General features: G+C 40.5%; 1 protein-coding gene across 4 annotated transcripts in view; it reads right to left on the reverse strand.

Annotated features, from left to right (window-relative positions):
• PRKAG2 (protein kinase AMP-activated non-catalytic subunit gamma 2) overlaps positions 1 to 16,792 on the reverse strand; it is a 219,917-nt gene that overhangs the window by 28,360 nt on the left and 174,765 nt on the right. For all 4 annotated transcript variants that reach the window (XM_059470812.1, XM_059470820.1, XM_059470830.1 and 1 more), the window contains one exon: positions 1,196 to 1,305. In XM_059470812.1, the coding sequence (XP_059326795.1) occupies positions 1,196 to 1,305 (110 nt within the window). The remainder of the gene's footprint in view (positions 1 to 1,195; positions 1,306 to 16,792) is intronic.

The following is a 16,792-nucleotide window of genomic DNA, read 5'->3' on the forward strand; positions in this document are numbered from 1 at the left end:
ATTCATCTCTCCAACTGCAGCAGTGACCCAGAGGAGCACTGACAGTGCAGGTTGTGGGTCATGCCCACTGCAGACACCAACTCCCAGCACAGTGTGGGGAAAAAATATCTTCTGGAATGAAAAGGAGGCCAACAGTCTTTGAGAAGAGCTGAAAGAGTGACAGTGAACCCCATCACCCTAAATCTGATTTTTCAGGTTAAAGAGATCTAATTTTTTTACTCAAGAGCTGACAGTCATCCTCTCTTTCAGGCAGAAGCAAGGAAACACTGCAGAATCTTCCCCTCTCTAAGATGGTGAAAAAGTCAATGTAGATTTTCCACCTTTCAGATCACAGCCCTCAATCCAGCACTCTGTACAATTATCTGATACACAAGATGGTTCTGTGAATGTTTTGGGACTGAGTATCTGTTACATGGCTGCCTCTGACTGTAGAAAGCTGAGGTCTGAGTAGCACATTCCAGACCAAAATTACTACATGGGCTTAGTTAAGTCAGAATTTGAGCATCTTTACAAGGAAAAACACACTGAAACAGCAAGAAACCAAAGCAAGCAAAAAAATACCAATTGCAAAATCCAGGAAACAAAGAAAGCCACAGCTTTCTGCCACACTGCAGAACAGATTAGTCTGTTTCTATAGCAGGCAGCTAATGCCTTCTTTTGGCAAACAAACTCTTCAGACAGAGCCAAGAGTCTAGCAGATGATTTACTGATTAAATGCAAAATGAGAAGCTGAAAACAAAAATTTTCTGGAGAATGTAATAATTTGCATAATTAAGCCATCCATTTGAGCCCTAAACTGTCTTATCAGTATAGCAGGAACAGCCTCACAGCACCTGGGTACTCCTCAGCTGTTACAAGGATCTTGCACCAAATGTCTTTATGAACATTCAGGTAACCATGGAGAAGCCAATATAATTTTGGGCTCATCTGAAATTTTTGTTTTTAGATAAAGATTTCAACTGCAAACCAGGTTACATCCCCTCTTTCTGTTCTGCTAGGATGTCTTCCCCCAACTCCTCCTCTGGCACAGCATGAAAGACACAGCAGAAACAATATAATTTTGTACAGTCAAAGCACAGCACGATGGCAGTGCTTCTCTTCAAGAGATCAAATTTCATTTAACAATCAGGAAACACTCATTAAAAAAAATAAAACTGAACTGCAAGCAAAGGCAGACTGAAAGGAGGATACTCACTTGTAGCGTAGTGTCGAAAACAACAAGCTTAGAGCTTGTTGGAACAATGTCATAACACTTGTGTGACCTCATGAATCGCACATAAATGTCACTTTCCGATTCTTCAAGTGCTGCAAGTAAAAACATTGTGTTGTTTTATTTAAGTAACCTTAAAAAAATAGTAAAAACACATGCCAAATCAACTGAACACCATTGTGCAGAAGGACAACCCTAAAGCCAAACTCAAATTCACACTTTGAGATCTGGACAGACAGTCACAGGTTTGCACTCTGCATTTCAGACTCATCTTTCCTTTCAGATTAAACACAACAAAATGCATTGTTCTTCTCTGATGAGAAAGGACCTCCATGCTGAAGAGTTATACTCTCAAAAAATCTCTTTTTTTTCCCCCTTAACAGCAACCTACAGGAACATGCATCTCAACACTGTTATATACAGAGGAAGACAGTCTGAAACTTGGGCTTGACTAACTCAAGCTCCTTAAATTAATATTTCTTGAATTTTTACCACTACCTGTTTCACATTTCACATAGCAATTTTCTATTTTCTAAAGAGGCAGCAGGCAAGTTCTGTAATTAGCTCCATTCTCTTCAGGCTACACAGAGCATCACAACTCCAACACTTTGTTTATAAAACCAGGCTCCATGTGGCTGGAATGGTTTTAGTGCTGCATGTCTGTAGCAAGGACATGCAATCCCATCCATATGACCTTAAATTTCCTTTGCACTTGTTCAGATGCATGTGCATACAACCCTCAGATCTGCTTAGCTACATTAATTTTTTCTTTTTTAAGCAGTTTGGCTCTCTATTCTTTCCTTTCAGGAGCAGGTAGCTAGAACTTGGTCAAGGATAATCTCCCCAAGAGACTGTACCCTTTAGACCCTGTAATAATTCCACAGTAACCTGGACATACATTACACTTTTGAAGAGCAAAATAAAAAAGTCAACAAATTAAAAAAAAACAAACCCTTTAAATACCTACTGACCATTACAGAACTTCATAGTAGGGAGTTAAAAACCTCAAAATCCTCATTTGCTAGATTTGCTCAAAATCAGTTATCTTGCTTTGGATAAATTTTAATTTCCACCAAATGGCTCAGCACAGCCTTTTTGGCCCAAATTTACAGAATCAAAGCTGGATTTCCTCTGCAAGTGGTTGCTCCAGGATCCAGTATCTTCTGCACACTGAGCAAGTCATTAATTTCCTACTCCCATTACTCTTAAAATAAATATTAAATAATTAATCAATAAGTCGGGTCTTTAGAAAGCCATGGTTGCTTCTACAATCCTAAATGCAGTCCCAAGAGCCCTTAAAATAAATAACTAAACAAATAATCAATAAGGCTGGTCTTTAGAAAGCCATGGTTGCTTCTACAATCCTAAATGCAGTCCCAAGAGCCCTTATTTACTTAAATCTCAAGTTTGTAAACAATTAAGATACTACAGGTAGAAACAAGCATAGGAACACCTCAAATTCCACCAGAACAGTGGTATCACCATCCCTGGACATGTTCAAAAATTGTGTGGATGTGGCACTTGGGGACATGGGATGGTGGACACAGTGTTAACAGTGGGACTTGATGATCTTAAAGAGGTTTTTTTCCAACCTAAATGATTCAATGGTTCTATAAACCACAAAACAACCAGCTGAAAAAATGAGCCCTCTCAGAGCACATCATGGCTCCACAGAGTCTTGCCAACTCACTAACAATTTTTAAATGCATCAGGATAAGCACAGTAACTGTGAGCCAGAACGATTCCATCAGGAGAGGCTGCTCATGGCAGCCACAGCCAGGAACTCTCACCAGCACAGTGAAGGTGTGCCCATAAACCCTTTCCACACATTCCCACCCTCCAAACAACTTCAGCTGGACCTCAACAATCCCCCCCAGATGCAAAAGAATGGTTAAATGTTATCTCACCTTGTGCTGCCTTCCAGCTCAGGGGAGACACCACAAAGGGACTGCTTCCCTTTAATTTTAACTGCAAAGTTACAATTAAAAATATTCAGAAGCATGAGATAGCCATCTGTGAGCACTGTTAACACCCCTGTAAATAGCTAGGAAACTCTAGCAGGATCTGGACAAGGATCAAATCGTCCAGCTGGAACTCAGGTTTATTTCTACAGATCCTTATACCATAGGTAAGTACAATGCACCACTTTATTTGTTACTAACTGAACATGCAAAACATCAGCAGCTCTGGTTTAACTCTCATGTCCTACACAACTCCATCAAGTGCCATTGGAAAGGATATTTGAGACCTTCTAACACCTTCAGTTACCTGGGAATGCTCAGCAGCTGCCACAGCCCAATGCCTTGTGCAGGTACTGTGGATTATGTATATACTATGTACATACACAGCTGTTTAATAGAGAAAAAAGTCTCCCAAATCTAAGGCTCAGCACATCTCAGGGATGCACTCACACCCTGCACAGGGAGGGCATAATCCTCTTTACAGTTTCTCTCCCCTTCCAGTGCTTTGTGTTGTATCCAAGCATTACCGTGCTGCAAATGTAACTGATCAAATTAGAACACCCTCATCTCCATGAGGATATTTCTACTTTATTACCTGCTTAGTCTCTTGTTCCAGTCTTATTTGGTGGCCTCCAGGAGGGTTTGGTGGCCCTGGCAGGGTTTGGTAGCTGCCAGGGGGGTTTGGTGGCCCCTAGGAGGAACTGGTGGCCCCAAGGAGGTTTTGCTGACTGCCAAACCCTGCCAGGGCCAACAAACCCTCCTGGCGGCTACCAAACTTCTCCAGGGTCACCAACCCCTCTTAGGGGCCACCAAACTCTTCCAGGGCCACAAAAAATGCCAGGGCTACCAAACCTTCCTGGGGGCAACCAAATATATTTTCCCATTCATTAATTCTGCAGCCTCTGCAGCACCTGCCAAGCAGCATTTCCTTTGGAAGGACACGGACAGATCCCTCCTGGCCTGACTTACAACCTCCTCATCTCTGATCTGCACCCGAGATGCTCTGCCCAGCATGCAGGAGATGTGACACAGAGCTGCCTCCAGCCAAAGCTCAGCTCTCCACTCTCATCTCTGCAGATCAGCTGCCTCACAGAGCACATTCCCAGCAGGAGGCATCTGAATCTAGAGCAGATCAGGAGGAGAAGAACCCACTAATAAGGAGCTGAATGTGTTTCTGTGGGGGTGCACACTCATGCAAGTGATCTCCTGAAGATTCATCTGCAAGTGGACAGCGCCCATTTTTGCCCAGAAGGCAAAAATATCCAAACTCCCAGTGCCGTTTTTTGTGATTTTTAATAGAAAACAACCTGGAAGGTTACAGATAAACCCTGTCAGACAGCTGAAGTTGAGCACCTTGTCATACAGGCTTTTACACAGTCAATTCTCTACATTGGCATTTTATTTGCTCCTACTGTCAGAGATCCTTTAAATAGTTAAAAATCAATCTATTTGTATTTTTACCACTCTGCTCCTCAATCTTATTCACCAAAATGATTTTTACTTTCTCCTCTTCTCCCACCCTTCACTACAAAATGAGACACGCTTTTGTTTTTTATTTCAGCCAGTAGATGTTATTTACAAGAGCATCATAGCTCTTTATTTTTTTTTTTTGGGACAGATTAATTATTCATCAATACTGACTCAGATTGCAGTGGGACTCAGTACAAAGCATAATTCTCTATTCAGAGAGCTCTAAGGTAGAACTACATTCTGAACAGTCAAGAATGACACAGAAATTTCTGCAGCATTGCTGAAGCCATTTCCTCAGATCCACTGAACAGATCCTTCAGTTTCACTCATGCCTTTGCTTGGGTGATTTCCTCTCAGAAATGCAGGATGATTTCCTGCAGGGTGATTTCCTCTCAGAATTTCAAGATCTTTAAAAGCAGGAAAAAAGAAGAGGAAAAAACAAAAAAAAAAAAAAAAAGAAGTGCCTGCAGATGAAGAATAGGAATATAACATCAACACTCATGGAAAAGCTTCCAAATACTGCAACATAAAAACCTGAAGTTCCTCAGAAGTGTCTACTGCAAGCCACAGGCTCCATTTCTGGGCTGTGTTTCTATTGGGGTGGCCCAACAAGATCCTGGACCAGAAATGCTTCCTGATCTCAACAATACAACATCAGGAACTCTCCTACTGTATTTTATGTTTCAGCTGTGTTATGCTTCTGGTATCCAGCCATATTTCAAGTTCATTCATTGGTTCCAGGAGTATTTGGCAGAAAGACACAGGTTCCACAGAGCCTGGGTTTTCTCACCTTCTTCAAAGTGTTAATTCCACCACAGCAGCTCCCCATAGCACCCCTGTCCTTATGGTCAGATTGAGGGCTGGGACCTCTGGCAACTCTCAATCATTTGAAGAACTCAAACTAAAGAGCCTAAACCTTGTTACTAACCTAAAGAACTGCTAGTATAACTGACTTCTCAAAGTTTCACATGAAATTAATGGCCAAATTTTAAAGGCCCTTTAAAAAGTAAGGGAAAACAGCAGAGAGAAGTATGCAAAATATACACTCAGCTAACTGCCTAGCCTGGTGAACAGCTTGCAGGAAGACAGAAACCACAAATATAGACAGTAATTGCACCATTCTGCCTGATTTTTTAATAAGAATCAGTACGGAAACCATACAATTTAAAAAGCTTAAGAATTCTCTTAGAGCAGCAGGAGCTGTGCTGAGCACTCCCAGCCCTACTTTTCACCTTGACTATTGGCATAATCATCTCCCCTCAGCCAGGTCCAACAGATAAAAGGAAATGAGGAAGTAGAAAAGTAGTTTTGTGATGTTCTCACTTGTACTAAGCAACCTAGTTAGGGGAAAACACATTTTATTTTCTGTTTCTGCACACACACATATCTGCACTTCAGGGCACTCCACGCCATTTTACAAGTTGCATGATATGCTGAATATCAAATTTCAGATGCCAGAGAATGAAAATATTAAAGACCAAAGATTTTTTTCATCACAATGTTTATTATGGAACTGATCCAACAGCAATACATTAAGTCAAATTTATCAGTGTAATTATACTGATAAACTTTATTGAAAGGTGTTATGCCAAAGTACTCTATACTATTCTGACATGTATATATAAACACACACACATATTTATATATCTCCTGCCCTTTCCTCACACTAGAAGCTACCCAGGACAATGACAGCACCCACAGCAAAGATCAGCTTAGCTGTGCCAAGTGCTGCCAGAAGACACCAGGGTGAGCAATCACTTCAATAAACCAGGACAAGTCACCCTCTCTCCCTCCTGTTACAGATAACCCTTGGCAGAGAATACAACAGGTAAAAGACATCATTAACCTTGTAAATTGTTTTTCTCACTGTGGTTTTATCTGAAAGCTGTCACAAAAACTGGCTTTCAAGTTTCTGATAACTCCTGGTCTGAATTTACTGAAGGAGGTCCTTAATATCCCTGAAAACCTCCCACACAGCTTTCACAGTGCTGGAGATTGTAGGAGTTCCAGCACAAGTCACTAACACAACACAGATCTGGAAAGGAACATCCACAGTGGATACAGCTCATCCACTCCAAGAGCAACAGTGACACCACTCAGAAGGAACCATGAACTATTCCTGACCACCAGGACCTGGAACACAGCTTTTAAAGGAAATAGGGGCACCTGAATGATGCAGGGTCTCAAGAATAATGATCTCGTTATCAAATGTCCAGGTAGGATTTGATCAGCATTCCTCAGCAAAGGGACAGACAAAAACAGATTCATCCAGTAATTGCTGTGTACAGGATGCTGCTGTGATCATGAGCAAGAGCTTTTCTTCAGCCTACCTTCTGCAAGACAAATATTTAGCAGGTTTTTAGCTAGGTTTGAATGCTTCACAAATTAAAATGTACATGGTATATCCAGTGAAAAGCTTGGGAACCAAGGGGCTGGCAGAGAACTGCAAGAAACTGCAATTTTGTACAGAATAACACTAAGGGGGCATGACTGCTCAGTCTGCTGAAGAGCCAAGAACACTGGAAACAGTGGACAAGAAACCAGACACCAGAAGCTGAATCAATGTCAGACTTAGTAGGAAGAGAATACTAACATAATTTAAGAAGGGCAAGCAGGGGAGAAAAGAAGCACTGTAGTGCTGTATCATTTTCTGTATCTGATTTCTGTTTATTCATGAGGAAACTTATCTCAGAAAAAGAAAAAAAAACACCACCAAACTAACCATCCATGTAATCAGCCACAGGGTAAGACTGAATGGTAAAAAAAGAGAGAAAGAGCAGGAAAAGATGGTCACAGGAATACCTATTCTATGAGGCAGGAGATAAATCACAGAACCAGAGAATATCCTCAATGGAAAGGGACCCACAAGGATCAGAGTCCAGCTCTTGGCTCTACACAGGACAACCCCTAAATTTTTGGAACATGCTTGACAAAACTTTCTTGCTGAGAAGGCAGCCAAGACTAGCAATGTACTATTTCCAATTATACAGGGAAAAAACCAAACAGGTTTACAGTTCAATATAAAGGAAATAATATGATGATAGTGTTAGAAGTTGACAACTCCATCACAAGCTGAAAGGCTTTTGAATGCAAGGAACAGGAAGAAAGGATGTAGAGACAGAAACAAGACTTTATTTTAAAGCTCTCTGCAGTTCTCAGAAAGAAAAATATTCTGGAAGACCACACATTGAAGTTACACAGTAGCATTATTCATGCAGCCACGGGCTATAGGGCATGGATGTTGCAGATTGAACCTTTCCCACCCTCATCTAAAGGAATGCCTGAACTGGCAGATAATGATTACAGCAAGTTTGCAGATGGAAGAAACTCTGATACAAAGAAGTGATAGGAAATGTATCTGGAGATCAGTACCAGGAGCTTCTTCAGAGTTCCAACATTAATTCAGTTGTATATTACAGCATGGATATATGATGTGACAGAGGAAAGGGACTTCAAAAAGAAGTGTGAGCACACAGGAACTACAATAGAGTAAGTGAGCTCTCCCTTGCTAACTGCACCTCATCCTGCAAACAGGAAGAGAGTCTAGAAGCACAGAAAATAAGAGAGGAAAACAGGTACATGAGCAGATAAATAACAGTGAATAGAGAAGTAAATGTGCTGTGCTGTTACTCAGGTCTTCAGACAAAGGATAATCCTTCTAGTAACAGTAACAAGCTAAAAGAAACCAGAACACATCTTTAATAACTACATGCAGAATTGCTTAAGACACTTTAAAATATAACCTTCACTATTGTGTGCACCTACCTTTATTATTTTTTTTTGCACACATTTTAGTGTTTGCTGAATTCCAGAGTCAGTGCAACTGTTCAGTCACTTTGGATCAGCAAGGTAATTGAGATGTTTTCTCCCCTTGTCACAAGGAGTTGCTTCATGCAGAGACAGCAGGTTATTATGTGTGTAAACAGGAGTCAGCCCAGCTAAAAACAACCATTCCTCAACTGCAAGTTCATGAAGGAGAAGCTATACTACCAGTCTGCAGGAAAGCCAAACAAATTCAAACCCAGTCAGAATTCTTAGGAGTATTGAAGCAAGTTACTAAAACCAGTGTATTTGTAAGCACCAACAAAGGCAGCTCAACAAAAGCAAAGAAAAAAGTCAACACAACTGTATCAGGAACAGTTCACACTAACTAATTTTTACCCAGAATAAAATGATCAACTGGATGAAAAAGAAGAAAGACACAAAATAGAAATAATAGTAAAAAAAAAAAAAATAAAAATCACAGCATGCTAGAGACACTAATTTTAAAGCAAGCATGGATATCACTGCATGAGGAGAAGACAGAGTAGAATCACCCCATGGCAGCTGCCTAACAAGCAATCCCAGCTGCAGCAAAACTAGAAATATAATATTTTTTATTGGGTTTGCAAGACTGGATGACAACTGTATGTTTTTAACAAGCCATGGACTCCAGTTCAAACCCTTCCCCAAGCTGGAACATTTCCAAGGCTCACCTCATGCAAATCAGGGAGCGCAGAATGGCAATGCAAGCTCACACTGCAGGACCTGACATTTCTACAACTCACCCTGGAAGTGTTTTTATCAGTAGTTTGATATCTCCCATTACAACAGAGTATCAGGGGATCAAGACTTGATTTTATTCAACATTCTCTTTAGTGATCTTCAAAACAGGAACAGACCACACTTTAAAGAGCTTGCAGTAAGAGCTTGAAATGGTTGCAAAACTTAAGACTTCACAGTATCTTCAAACTGAATTTAGAAGTAGATTGGAGATAGTACAAATTTTAAGGAAATACCAAAATCTGCAAGAAACACTCAATTGGAAGAGTGCAAATTATGGAGTAACTAAACACCACCACTGCTGAGAGAGAAGTAACTTGTTATTAACTTAATTTGCTACAGAAGTAAAGAAGAAAAGGCAGTTTGCTTAAACAAAACAATAGGCAAACAAAAAAACCTCCACAGGTGCTGGAGAGCCATTAATGCATTCCACAAGCTGGTCAGACAGAACAATGCAACCAAAGGACACTGCACAAGCTCCTTCCTTAAAGGTCCTAAACAGGGAATGAGACAAGTGTCTCCACATCCTGCTCAGAACAAAACCATTATTAGTTTTTGACAATACTTCAAAAGATCCACTTTGCTGGTTTTGAGGTTTAGATACCTACATGTCCTCAAATTCCAGCAGTACCTAAGACTTGGAAGAGAAAAGTGATACAAACAATTGTTTGAAACAGTGAGAGATTTGGATTGTTTTGCAGTCTTACATTCACAGCACACTTCAAAACCCTGCCCTGAATTTTGTTTCTCGTTACTGGTGTTGGTTAAGTCCTGGTAACTGGGTTAAGTTAACACTTCTGTTTTACTGTAGCTCTCTACTGGCAGTGTGGATAAGCAAACCATTATTGTGAGATTTGAGACAGACAAAAAAAGTGATGGGCAGCTTAAGAAACTCCACATTCCTGAGCTAATCATAGTAACTCTGAAGTTCCTTGTCCAGGCAGGCAGAGAAACTTCTTTTATTTGTGTACAAGCAAGAGCTGCCTTGTTTAGGACCTAACTGGTAAACAGCACCATAAACCCAACTGAATCCTTTTGAAAATACTTTTGAAACAGCTCTGTATCTCTTAAATCAACTGTTGGTCGAAGGTCTGTACTTTGAGAAAAGCATCACTGTGGTTTTGTGAATAAAGGTAGCAACTTCAGCCTGCAACCTTAATGCTTCTAGGATTTTCACCACAACAAAGAATAAGCTGACCTGAAGAATTTTCTAAACCATGTTCAAGATTTTCCCTTGACAACAGGCACTACCATTTTCCCCTAAGCATCCCAAACAAAGATCTAAATTAAGATGTCGCCTGTCTGGAATGTGGGCCTGCTCTTCGAGATTGTGAGACACGAAAGGCAAGAAACTAAAAATGGCATTAAACTTCTGAATATTAATATCAGCAACCACTCTGGGCAGAGCTGGACTCAAGGGAACTTTAAGGTATGTGATTAATGAGAGAATAAGCCAGCCTGTATCTCTGCTGCAAGATTAGTCAACAATTTGAATTTTTGCTGTATCTTTAAAACAAGCCCAAGTCCTACTAGATACACAGTTTGCACAAACTTTTAGAAAAGAAATAGTCATTTAAGTCTTCTAGGAATTAGTTTAAGATCAAACCTAAACATGCAGCTTAACCAAAACATTAATCACACAACAAGCATTTTCAAAATGAGCACACAGCATCTTCACAAGCTGCAGCCATATCCCCACTGAACAGGGCAAACATTTAATCTGGGGGCAATCTTCCACTGAAGACTAAACCCAAAGGGTCAATGCTTTAAGGAGAAATACTTCTTTTAAGACTTCAGCCATAAGGACTTTGGACTGTGCTTGCTGGAGAAATAGTTTTGTGAAGTCTAATAAATTGCTGGTCTCAAATCCTAATTACTTACAACATCTAAAGTTGAAGCTTTTAATAATTAGGTATTTACATTTTCATTTCTCTCTAATTTGCCCTTGCAGATTTCTTCTCCTTCCCTCCCTATGCATGCCAACACCTTCTAAACAGCTATTATTGGCATTTCTTATAAAAAGTTATGAATCTGTATGCACACTTTATTAGGCTATTGAGTGTTCTGTTCCAATATACCACTTAGGAGATTTACCTACAGCAGGTGTAGCTTGAAGCTACACAGAGAAAGAACCAAGAGGTCTGTAACTCAAGCAGGTGACATCCAACACACATTCAATGTATTCAGAAACAGTTTTCTGGAACCCATTTTACAGGAATTACTGATTTTTTTCTATTATCCCACAGATAAACTGCAACTCTTCCCAAAGCTTGATGTGCATCAGGTCTGTATAGACCTCATGTCTATACAGAGCAGCACTGGAGTTTTTGAGGGGTTCTTTTTGCCTGATTTTTTTCCAAGAACTGACTCAAAATTATACTAGAGAAGTTCAAGCAAGGCTGTGGCAGGAGAGATCCATGGAACTGCTTGTGTAGAGCAGAGCATTCACCTTCTGCACTCTGGCATTCAGAGACTCCTATCAAAGGCAGCCACACAAACCCTGGCTGTGAGTGATCACCCTCCACCCTGAACTGAGCCAAAGCATTGAATCTATCCCACAACCCATCCAGTACCTATGCTGGAAGTCAGAATACTGTTTTAAAGCTCTTATAGGAAGAGTTTATATCCATTTATTGTTGTGCCAATGTTCTCAATTTAATTTTTCTCTTCATTTAATTTCATTTAATTATCCCCTTCCCATCCCTTCTAGGATATTTTCATGCATGCAGTGTTATCACATCACTTCTTGGTTTTTCTTTTACTGAGTTAAATGAGTAAAGCCCTATGGTTTCCTCATAAATGGCCTTTTTCTATGCTCATCTCAGTTTGTTCTCTTCTCCAGCAGCTCAGACATCTCTCTTTTCTCTGTCTTTAAATCAGTAGAAATTCAAAATAAACAGCAGAAAAGAATGCCAGTGTGAGGGACTGGTAGGAAAAAAAACCCTTTTTCATTCTATTTCTTAAAATGCCCAGTGTCATAACTAAATACTCTGTCACAATACAAAGAGAAAAGGAAAATAATATAATAACATTGTAAAAAAACCCAACCAAACAAAAAAACCCCACAACACAACTTAAAAAACACCCTAAAAAAGACCAAAAGAAAATCACATCACAAGTAAAACCAGTGGTCTATAGCACAGGAAAATTGCTTTTAGACAAAATGTAGGAGTACCATTAACCTCTGCCACAGTCAAAATTGGTAAAATCACCCAACTGGTTCACTGAAAAAGTGAAATCCATAAAAAATTGAGTAGAGGAGGAAAGAACCTAAAACCAAATTAGTTGTATTCAAACAGTATTCAGAAGCTGCCTTAAAGATATTCACAACATACTCAAAAACCTTTTAGATGTGGTCCACTCTTAGAAGGACAAGGTAATTTAAGCTCCACAAAGTTCCATCTAGGTGCCAAGCTGGATGTCTAAAAGACAAATTTGACTTTGCTCTAACATAGTCAGGCTTGTATTAAACTGCTTTGGCTTTAGGTTAGTCCCAGCCATTAGTGCAACCCTTCCACAGAAGGATTTTCCCCTGAACTGTCAGATTTTCCATTTGTCAGTCTTCTGTACTCATAGAGGAGCTGCAGTAAAGCTCACCACAGCAGGCACCCAAGGCAAACAGTCTCAGCATGGAGAGGAATATTTTGTTTCAAGATACAAGAACTGCTCTGAAAAACAATACCATGAACTCCTGTACTTACTCTTGAAGTGCATTTCTTCATGTTTCAAACTCAACTACTTCCCCAAACCCATGCAATGCTAATAGAGCTGTACATTCTGGAAACTAAAAATATTCAAATCAACAAAGTAACTGCAGACAGGTCATTGCTACCCCAAGACCAAGCTGCTAAACAAACAGCAGAACTGGTGTCAGTGTCATGAGTGAGGCTCCAAACACTGTGACCACACATCCTCAAGTTATCAAAACCACAGTGCCCTTCACTAAAAGCCGTCTTACAGAACACCCACATCTGCTGCAGATGATTAATAAGCAGAAATAGTTAAGATTGTTTAGCAACAGTTAGATTGAGCCAACTGATGCAAATATTCTGCTGTCATTCCTGTCACCGCTGGCATCACTTCAGCTCAAACCATGTCACCTCCATGCAGAACTCAGCCATGCCCCAAGGCAGGAGGTTTTCCAAGAGCACTGACTTGATCAGCCAAATTTAACAGCAGAAAGAATCAAACCACCAGGACAATTATCCTGTTCCATCTGCACTGTCCTGCCTATGAATGTGCAGGGCATTAAAGGAGTCAGTTGGATGGAACATGGGAGACCATCCCCCAGAAAGTTTCTTAAGGGAAGGACTCTGTAACCACCCTTCTCCATGAGTCAAAAACAAAGCAGTCACAGACAAGTAACAAACAGCATTTTGGAGTCACCTACAAGGCCACACTGACACTGTCACATCTTCCAGGTCTATCCTTGCTCAAGCACAAGACACTGTGAACTCAGTAACTCTAAACCAGGAAATTGAGATGATACTGGCCAAAGTCTTCAACCTCCTATGAAGCAGTTGTTTACCAGCCCCACTACCAAACCAGGCAGCTTCTGGACAAGGGAGGCTCTGCAGGGAAGCTCTTCAGAGCTGATGTTGTCCCTCTGGAGCACACACAAGTGGCAGCAGCAGCAGGAGTGGCTGGTAAAGGTGATTAAATCAGCCCTTGTCCATCAGACACTCACACACATGCAATGTCATTCAGGTGTAAGAGTAAACCTCTTTGTCCCAATGTTTCTCAGGGACAGCTGCTGGCCAAGAGTGGCTTTCACTTGGAAGATAAATGTCTGCAAACCATGCAGGTGCACAGCTGGGCAGGACACAATGGGCCCCAACACTTCCTCCCTGCAGCTTTGCCAAAGCAATTACCTGGAATTGCTGCCATGGTAAGCAGCATTTTCTAGGAAGTCTCAGCCACTTGTTTCCATAAACAAGTTAGGGAAAATACATGTTTTCACCACATTAAAATTTTATGAAAGCTTTCTCATCAAGAAGCTCCTGCATCCCTCTAGACCCAAAGCAGAGTTTTGAAGCATGCCCTGTGTATTTTTTGCTATATTAAAACATCACTTCCCAGATGGGTAAAGCTTAAAAATTTTTGCTTCCTGAGAAAGACTGCAAACTTTAGCTGCTAAATGGGTTATTTCCTAGTCAAGCCAGAGTAGGGCTTTGCTCACTGTAAGGCTAAATACCATGTTAAGAATAAGACAGTTGTATCCTCTGTAGGAGAAGGTAAACAGGACTGTGTGGACACAGTGGGCACTGGGCTGGCATGAACCCCCTGCAATACTTGCACAAGATAAGGACTCGTGTGGATACAGGAACAGCCCTCCCTGAGGACAACAAAACTTCCAACATCTTCTCTTGCATTGCTCAAGGAAGTTTTGTACTTTTAGTTATGTATCACTTTATACTTCATTTTCATTTTTAAATATGAGAATGGAAGTTTCCTGGGGCAAAAAAAATCATATATGGTGTTTCTATACAACCAACTGGAAGGCAAAGGACAAGGGTGCCTAGGACAGTGCAGCTGTCACTGAATCATGATTGCTTGCATAAACTAATAAAGCTGAACATCCAAATACTCCAGATATGTTGTTCTTTAACAGCTTTGTAAAGTACATCATAGGAAAGACTGTATGAAATTCATTAATAACAATTAGCATCTCTGCTTAACAACTTCTTACTGTGTTCACTCAGGATTCTAAACTATGTAAAATTTAATACAAAACATCCTCTTATCACTGTCACCATGTCCCTTGGTATCTCAAAGCACATCTTGAGGGCAAAATTCAGTTTCTATGTGCCAGAGAACATCAGCTTAAACAATCACATAATGAATGTTTATTAGAAATTAATTACAGTTGCAAAACAATGGCTTAACTTTACCACCTCCTAACCCAAGCACTTGATCCTTCAGCCTTAACAAGGAAACAAAACCCAACCTGCCTATTTAACATGCATTTTATTACAAGCTTCTTTTAATTATTTTAGCCCCAGAGTGACATCTGTTTTCATACCTTGATTCAGATATTCACTTGGCAGTGGGAGGCTGGCAGGCAGGAAGAGGTCAAGAAATTATTTTTAATAAGGCACAGTAAGGAAACCTGCAGAGCAGGGAAGGAATGACCCCAGACACAAGAGCAGTGAAGATGCAATTACTGGTGGAAGTTATTTCAGGAGACAGCCAGCAAGGGACAGGTAACAGAAGAGAGTGAGATGAAGGCCAGAGCACTGCTAGGAGAGATTCCTCTCTAGTGCAAACTGTTTATCCAGTGTCTGAAAGCTGCTTTGTGCAACAACCCAGAGAAGGAGAGAGCCCAAGAGGGAGCACATCAGTCCCATGACGCTGATGCTGCAACTGCTGCACAACTCTGCAGAATTCCCTTTTTCCACACCAGGAACTGAGCACAGACACAGCACAACCCTGCAGTTAAATGAACTCTGCAGAAAACACCTCCAAAAGGGGTTTGCAGATGCTACAGAGAAGTAGTTAATTCTGCTTTCAGCAGCTACTACTTCATTACTCAAGGTGAGCAGAAGAAGACAGTAACATGGATGAGAGACAGCATTACAACAAAACTGGTTTGTAAAATAACATTCTAAAACCATACCCACTGAATCCATACACCTGACAGGCATCTATTTGCTACCTTAACCCAGTTTCTCCTCTCAGAGCACAGGTAGATGTTAGAACACAACCATTTATGGAATTCCAGCTTAACAAAATAAAGCTTGAAAGTGTAAATCATTAACTAAAGTCCTTTCTTATATTAGAACTTCAGAATAATTTCTCCATGTCCTTTGACAAGCTCATCATATCATCCATAAAAGAAAACCCAGAACCACTCCTGACACTGATCAGAAGTAGAAATGATCTTGCTACAGAAATATTATTGCACATAGACTAGAGCTGAAAAAGAGAATCCATAATGTGTGTGAAGATAACCAGTTTTTGATCATTTATTACATCCATGAGAGGCCTCTCAGTACTGCATTTCAGGCTACAATGAAAAACTGCACACCCAACAGCTCTCACATTTTTAAGGAAATGTAGGTAGGTCATTCCCATCCAAAGGAATACTGAGCAGGATGAGGTCACTACTCAAAATTTTCTGTTTATTTTTCAGCTGAGCATTCTTCAATTGAAAAGAGACTCTGGGCTTCTTACATGGGAGTTTTTCCTCTCCTGCTCTGACTGCTGCTTGGAGGAAGGGAGCCCTAAATAAAATAAATACCCCTGGCCTGTGCAGTCCTTCTCCTCTGTGCACACAGTGAGCATACAGCTGTTCCAGCTGCGGAGCCCTGGTGCTGTTTAACATCACCTCACTGACATTTAGATTTACACATCACCAAAGCAACATTGTGAAGCCAGTTCCAGACAGAACCAGTGACCCTCCAGTAGGAAGTTACACTGATCTTAGAGAGTTCAGCCAGGTATATGAAGATGTTTTTGGCTAAAAACATGACCAGCACTTGTCTCTGCAACAATAGCATCCTATCTAACACTGTCCATGCTAATTAGGCACAAAATAGCTCATATACATTCTTTTTACATAATGAAAATTAAAATTGCTCTTCACTTGACACCACTGTTTTATTTAGAA

This window comes from Ammospiza nelsoni, chromosome 1 (genome assembly GCF_027579445.1).
Source record: "Ammospiza nelsoni isolate bAmmNel1 chromosome 1, bAmmNel1.pri, whole genome shotgun sequence".
Classification (NCBI taxonomy): domain Eukaryota; kingdom Metazoa; phylum Chordata; class Aves; order Passeriformes; family Passerellidae; genus Ammospiza; species Ammospiza nelsoni.